Genomic DNA, 8,085 nt, shown 5'->3' with positions numbered 1-8,085 from the left:
AGCAAGGGAAGGGGTGACATGGTCCAACAAGAATGTGCTCATTATTTGACTCATGTAACCGTAACCTCTCGGTATAACATGTTTAAAATAATACACATAAATATTTGTCCAAATTAATTCAGTGGTAGGCCAAGAATAAGCCTTGCATGATTTAATAAAAAAGGAAAGGATTCCTGGGGGAGGATAAATAAATATGTTTAGTAAATAATTACTAAGTAAAGACTTATTCTTGACAGGTGGTGAGCCCATATGGGCGCCGGCACAGCGCAGGGCTGCCATGGCAGAGGTGCAGCAGCTCCGGGTGCAGGAGGCAGTGGATTCCACGGTGAAGAGTGTGGAGAGAGAGAACATCCAGAAGATGCAGGGCCTCATGTTCCAGTGCAGTGCCACCTGCTGTGAAGATAACCAGGTGTCCATGCAACAGGTGCACCAGTGCATCGAGCGCTGCCATGTACCTCTGGCTCAAGCACAGGCCTTGACCAGTGAGTTGGAAAAGTTCCAAGACTCCCTGGCCCCATGCACCATGCATTGTAATGACAAAGCCAAAGATTCAATAGATGCAGGGAATAAGGAGCTTCAGGTGAAATGGCAGCTGGACATTTGTGTGACCAAGTGTGTGGATGACCACATGCACCTCATCCCAAGAAGATGAAGGAGTCTCTCTCATCCATTGGAAAATAAAAGTCTTTGCTAGTGACCATGAGGCTTGGGGCAGGGAATCTATTTAATAAGAGAAATGGGAATTTTAGTCTTTTAAGCAAAGTTTAAAATGAGGAAACTACAGATGGCAACAATTTTAAGGCATATTTCACTTGCCTGTGGACCCTGGTTCTTTTGTGTTTTAATTATAGAAAGTGAAATGGAAAACACTGGTGCTAAAATTTCAGTCATGATAGCGTGGGAGAGTGTTCTAGAGCCTAAATTTCATGTGGCAAGTGCTTTTCTTGGCAATAGAGATCTCCTATGTACCAAGCCGGAGATCCTCCTACACAAGATACAACAGGTTGGCATGTTCCTATAACCCAACTCTAATCTGGTGAAGTTTGAGGAGGGTATGTCTATTGCCAACTCCTGTTTACTATAAGTATCAGAATACCAATTTCCATGAGTTGTAAAGCAAATTCCAGTAGATCACTAATTTAGAAGGGGAAAATATGCTTCTGGATCTTTAGTTTTGCTTGGTTTTGTTTTATGTACAAGATCATGAGATAGATTTAAGATACCGACTTGGAAGAAACAGTAGTTTGAATGGGAACTTGAATGGTTCCTTTGGCCATTAAGATATAAATTTGAAAGTCTGACATTGCATTTTTCAGCCTGGAGACCATTGCAAAATCATAAACATCAGTGTCACACTTGAGGGTGAAAAGCAGAGCTTCCTCCACTAGCTAATAAGCCCTGAGGCTTTTTGTAGCAGACTGATGGGATGGTCTTGACAGTAATACTTCCCATTGCAAGGAAAAGGGATACATAAATACAGCATTCAGTAATAAACACTAAAGTAGGAACTATTGTCTAGTTGAGAGAATTGTAACATACTGGAACCTAAAAGCCCTCGACTTTGTAGAACAGAATGGAATACAAGCCTAAACCCAGCATTATTTACTTAGCCCCTGAATTAAGAGCCTAATTGATATCATCCTGTGGGCACAAGAAAGTCAAAAATTAAGCAACTTGAGCTAAGAAAAGCTGCAACAACCTAATAGCAAAGAACATAGACACAGACTCATTACCAAATACCAGTTTGCTCAGAGTCTTTACCACATGTGGTGTTCCTGCCCTAGCAAACTATGGCAACTTTTCAGTGGGGACCATGTTACTTTTTTTTTTTTTTTTTACCAACTTGTTACTTGAAATTATAATATAGCCTGTTTATTGCGACAAGACTATGATATATATTTTCCTAGTGGTATGATTTTAAAATGACCTTATGTTGTTTTCCCACTATCTAGATGATGACTATTTAACTTTCCCAATATGCTTCTTGTTATATGTGAAATAAACTTCCTATGATATCCAAAAAAAAGACTTATTCTTGCTGTTATTTGTTAGACAACAGCATGAGACAATCGTAATCTCACCGCTGTTTGAGTGGCCTACTCTGAACCAGGGAAACAGTCAATCTAAAGCAACCATACATTTTAATTAAATGCAATTCTCATCTCTGTTAAGACGATGGCTTGCATACTTCTTACTGCATGTCAGACATGGTATTAAGCTCTCTCCTTCATCATTTCACTTACTTTTAAATATAGATCTGTGAAATATTGGTCCTGATTTACAGGTGAGAATGATGACAGTCAGAGAGGAGCAGTGTCTTTTATAAAAGCTGCGGTGAATATGTGGCAGAGTCAAAATTAAAACCCAGATCTATCTTTCTGGACGGATTGCACACTGTGGCAGCTGTAACTGAAGCTGGTGATTCTGGGACCAGAGTGTGTATGCCAGAGAGGGTAGTGGAAGGAGACTGAGGATGGTATTTGCCAGAAGCAGCCAGAAAAGCCGATCTCCACACTTCGAAAGAGGGAAGCAGAGTTTGGCCAAGGTCTTGGGCAGGTACAGGATGGGTCAACTTTTTCGATATATTCTGCTGAGGGGGAAATTTATCATGAAACACTCAGCCTCCAGTAACTGTAGGCTCAACGGAAAGTGGCCAGAAAAGAAGGGAGTCTAGTATATCATTTCTCACAGAGGCCAGAAAGGGAGTGGTGCCAGGATTCATTCAACCACTGGACTCAGTCATCAATGACTCAGTTGTTTTACAACTTTCTCCTGCCCTCTCCCAGAGCATCTAGCAAGTTCTCTCTTCCTGCCAAGTTGCATGATGGTTCCAGCAGATTTTAGTATTTCATGTACAGTAACCACACCCAGCCACGAATAAAGGCATTTCCTCTCATGTACATATGTCCTCTTGTTATAGAGACAGATCTTTCCAGAAGCCATGAAAGGATCCCCTTAGAGAGTTAGGACTGGGATTGTAACCTTGCCCAAATACCCCACAACAATGGAAAGGGATTAGTTCTTCCTCCATGTCTGTAAGGACTGCTTCTAAAACTTTCTCAGATGCCAAAATCCATGAACACTCAGACCTTTGCAGAAAATGACAGTATTTTGTGTGACCTATATACATCCTGTCATATAAATTCCCTCTAGATTACTTATGATACAAATACAATGCAAGTGATATGGATAATTATTGTTGTATTGTATGGTTTAAAGAATAATGACAAGAACAAATAGTCTGGATGCATTCAGTACAGAAGCAATTTTTTTCTGAACATTGTCCATCTGCAACTGATAATATTGCAGATGATTGTATCGCCAGTGAGTTCAGAGCCCATGATTCCATAGGCCTTATGATGCTACGGTTAGCTTAGACTAAACAATACTGACCTACTGGATCAGATTCTTTCCCTGACTACTTGGTGTGTATACTTGGTGCGGGGCAGGTAAGATCCTAGGCAAAAATCACGACTCTCCTAACAAGGAAGAGGTATGTGTGCACATACATTATGCAACCATGACGCAACTATGAGTTCTTGCAGACACAAACAAGAGGGCTGCTTGTAATGCCTGCCGTGGAAGCAGGAAGAGGAGGTTTTCACAGAAGTACGCAAACAAAGGTTAATCTGCATCAAACCCTCCAGACCAGAAATCTTTGTGCCCTAAGTATTTTCATTTGTTGTCAGTCCCTGTGGTCTGGAACCTACCACCTCCTCTGCCTGGTCTAAATCAGTCCTGGCTTCAGATCTACCTACACTGTAATCTCTGTTACCAGCCCCTTTAGTCATCAGGTTTTCTAGACACTTCTGTCTCCAACTGTTTTAATCATGAAGAGTTCTGCTTTTTTTTCTCTTTTGTGAGAAATACCTATTGACACCCTGAAACCAGCTTAGGAAATACTAATGTCAACAAATTATTCAGCCATGAATTATTATTTAAAGGAAACACATAACCACAAAGACCATTTCAGGGAAAGAGTATTTCCTCTTAAATGTTCCTGGGCTTTTAGTTCCCACCCAAAAAGCTGTTCTCTGTCTTCCATTAGACATTAGAAAAATAGATCACTTTGTGCTGCTTCCCAAGGATATTCCTGTGGCCATCTCAGGCTGTCCCTGGCCGGCACCCACCATGATGGAGTCCATCCTTGCTTCTTTGAATGGGAGTGGGGGTGGTGGGAGCAGCCTAATACTAAACAGGACCACTCTCATCCTGAAAGGAGTGGTGGCAGGGAGCCCAGGATTAAAGACATACATAAGCTGCAGGTTTTCAGGGATCTGCCAGCAGCCCTCTAAAACAGGAAGAGGATACTTAGACCTGTCCTGCTAACTCACAGCCTGGGTCTTATGCTCATGCTTTGGGCTGAGCCTCCCTGGCTGCTGAGCCCCAGTCCTGGGACCGACTCCAAGGGCACAAGCTAAGACACTGCCGGAGATACCAGGGAGCAGGGAGAGGTGATCCCAAGATAACCTCTCCATCTGCAGGAGCAGAAGGGCTGATAAATGTCATGGCGCTCTGTGGAGATGGAACATCAGATGCCATTAGGCTCTCAGGAGAACTTAAAACAAACAAAGAGAAAATGAAAGAGCTTTAGGATAATAGATCAGATCAGGGCTGCCACTCGGGTGGAGTTGGGGAGCTTGAGTTTTGGGGCCCATCCTTAGCTGGGGCTTAGAAGTACACTGTTCATATGTTGAAGGAGCTGGAACAATTCTTTATGCTGCATTCAAACAAGGCATGTTTCTCAAGTCTGAGAGATTTAACTGTAAGGGAATAACCATCATGGATGTATACAACAAATGCAGCCAACAGAATCTTCATGGATAAACAAATGATTAACCATCAGAGCTCAACTGATGGTCTGGACATGTCTTTTAATATTTAATCTTGATGGATGGAGTTTGATGAGAGTCAAGCCTAGGGAATAGAATTGGAGATTTATGATTCAGTAAAGAAATATTCATTTAAGCACTCTGTGCTCAAAGACAGACAGCATTTTTTTTTAATTGGAGACTCTCATGGGCTTTCCTACCTGGGATGACTTGGGACTGCGTTCCTCAGATCTCAATCTCCTGAGTAGCTAGTATTACAGGTATGAGCTACCAGTACCCAGTTGAATGGTTAATGAATTTTTAACAGCATTATTCAGATATAACCAAAGCTCAGTAAACTGTGCACAAAATAGTCCTTCGATAGATGTTGACATATCTGTACAATTCAGTGAGTATATCTGCCCACATCCAGCTGAATATTTTAGTAATTATCACAAGAGCTTCCTTCACTGGGGGCATTTGACTGGCTAGAACTGTGTTTTCTCTTTATTGTTCCTACACAGAATTCCAATGAATAGTGCCAACACTATTCCCATTTCACAAAGAGGAAAATCATGCCCAAGAGAGGCCAGTCATTTGCCATGTCAAACCATGGCATACTTCAAATGAATATTGTCTAAGACCTTTAGTAAGCTTTTTCCAAGGGAAGGGATTAGCCTGAAACCACAGTCATGACCATGGACCATCCAGTGAACTCAGGATGCCTCAATGAGCTTTCAAAGGGAAAGACCACATCAATCTATATTCCCAACAACGTGCAAGGATTCCCTTTTCTCCACATGCCCTTTCCTGAAAGTACTTGCTTTCCTCTGCCTTTCTGATAATATCCATTGGGTTCATGGGGAGACACCTCATTGTGGTTTTTAACCAACATCCACTGCAACAGTATTCACAATAGCAATGATGGGGAAGCCACCTAGATGTCTGCATCAACAGATGAATGGATATAGAAAATGACACATGCACACATACCCAGGAATATTATTCACTCTTAAAATGAAAAGAGGGGAATCCTGCCATGTGTAACAACAAGTTCAGTCTGGTGGACATTATGCTAACTGAAATAAGCCAGATGCAGACAAACGTATTCTGCAGCATCTCATGCACACATGGAATCTGAAAGTCCAATTCATACAGGTGGAGAATAGAATGGAAGTTATCAGGCGCTGGGGATTGTCAGTTGGGTTTTCACAAAGCTGGGAGAAAAAAGTGAGACCATGACCTCTACTTTCTATAAAACAGCTCCATTCCTTTGTGGTACCCAGCCTTCCCTGACGCCTAGGGAGAATCTGGATCATCTAGGCACAGGAGACTTGGCCTAGGAGAAAGACAAAAGCTGGGCATCTGTTCTCAAACTCTGCCTGCCCCACGCTTGGGGACGAAGACTCTGCTTCATGCCGCTGTATAAATGTCCTGTCAGCCTGTTTATACTCACAGTGCACTTTCTTGGCTGCCCCAACTCTGTTAATTGCCCCCAGCTCAGGAGTCTTTGAAGGGATAAAAGCCAGATTGCAGACACACAGCCGTGTTTATCATGAGTGCCTTTCTAGGGGATCGCTGTCACGGGAAGGGGCAGGTCCTTTTCTTCAGATGCCAACTCAGCTGCTTCCAGCCTGGGGGCTGCCTTGAGCAACTCCACTAGTTCCCTTTGAACCAGGGCTTCTGACTCACGGAGGAGCCTCCTTCATGTTCGTGAGCTCAGCCCCCAAACTTTTATGGTGTGAAATACTGCATTGGATAAATTGAGTTTTTTGATTGTGTGTTTCTGCATCACAATTATTCCATGATCTGAGTCTGTCCTGACAGTCTTTAAATCCATCTTTAGAGCTGTCTCTTTCCAGAAGGCTGCTGGATTATCCTACACCCTCTATGCATGGATATTGCTTTATTAAACGATCTCACATAGAAATACTCATAGAAGGATAGTTCCTATCTGCAAAGCACTTCATAGTATCAGAAAGAGATTGTGAAGGAAAACATCACATGTGCAATTCATTAGAATGTGTATTCATTAGAATACAAGAGAACACACTGAATTCTTAAGAAACTCAATGAAATATGAATGCCCAAAGCAGGAGAGAGAAGATAGCCAATTGGAGCCCCAAGGAGACAGGGATGGATGCTATTTTATTTCTCCTTCATGATGTCCCATTAGGTGGTGAAGCTGAGCAAGCAGCTCTGCATACCAAGCCCCCACCTCTGTCATAAGGGGGCATTGGCTCTTTGACTGCAAAGCCAGGCTGTAGAAGCAGTACTGGCATCCACATTGGCATCTGCAGAGTGAATGGACTGGAAAGGGGGTTGCCTGCAAGGAGAACAGCAGGAATGTGGTCAAAGAAATGTCATAAGAAAGTCATAAGATGCCTCCATAGGGAAACCCACTCATTCTTTCATTCATTTATTCAACACATATTTGTGAATGCTTGTTGTGTAGCAAACATTGTTAGACTCAGGAAACACATTGGTGAACACACATTGCCTGCCTACAGAGCACTAAGATTCTGATTATAAAAGTAAAGAACTGTATTTGAGAAGTTACAGAAAGAGAAAAATGCATCCCAGCAAGGAAGGAGTAGGGATTCGAGGTAGGATGGGGCAGGTAACAGTTGAAACAAGGTGATGGTAAGGCGACACATCACTAGACGACTCTCTCTCTCCTAATTCTCCCTTGTCCTTCTTTCCTCCATCTGGTTATCCATCCAGCACACCAGCCTCAGAAACCATGGAATTCTTGAGTTGGCGTCTTAGGATACATCCTTCCTGCTGCACTGACAATCCAAACTGCTGAGAACACTCCCCAAACCAGCCTGGAGGTGCTGCAACCCCAGAAGACTCTGATCCAGGACCAGGCTGAGCTGGTGCCTGATGTTTCCTGCTTCTCAGGCCAAGCTGTCTTCCTGTTTACCCACTCTATCCCCATTCCACACCAGAGGGTCAGCTGTTAGGACAAGGTTGAGGACAAAGCCTTCCTAGGCTGGTGCAGCCAATAACTGTGCTGCCCAAGTCTGAGGAGGCATTGAAGGAATGCAGAATTCCACTGAAGTTAGGCCATTGCAGGCATCCTGGCCTGGTTTCTGGAGTAAACAACCCCAAGAGGGAGTAGCATATGGAGGAGGGGGAATGCTGAGCGGAGCTACCTCAGAACAAGGTCACATTTTCCAGGGCCATTGTGATCAAGAACATCTCTACTTCCAGCAAAGAGGCTGGGGCTCACCTTGGAGAGTAAGGGCTCTTTCTAACAACTCAGGCAGAA

At 43.1% G+C, this 8,085-nt stretch overlaps 1 protein-coding gene across 1 annotated transcript; it reads left to right on the top strand.

The window, feature by feature from the left end:
• Positions 1–277: 277 nt before the first annotated feature.
• On the top strand, positions 278–652 carry LOC122106879 (protein FAM136A-like). Its single transcript, XM_042678422.1, has one exon. The coding sequence runs from the start codon at positions 278–280 to the stop codon at positions 650–652; it is 375 nt and encodes a 124-aa protein (XP_042534356.1).
• Positions 653–8,085: the final 7,433 nt, after the last annotated feature.

This window comes from Dipodomys spectabilis, unplaced genomic scaffold (assembly GCF_019054845.1).
Source record: "Dipodomys spectabilis isolate Male_0828 unplaced genomic scaffold, ASM1905484v1 ptg000043l, whole genome shotgun sequence".
Classification (NCBI taxonomy): Eukaryota; Metazoa; Chordata; class Mammalia; order Rodentia; family Heteromyidae; genus Dipodomys; species Dipodomys spectabilis.
This window is presented reverse-complemented; position numbering and strand designations above follow the sequence as displayed.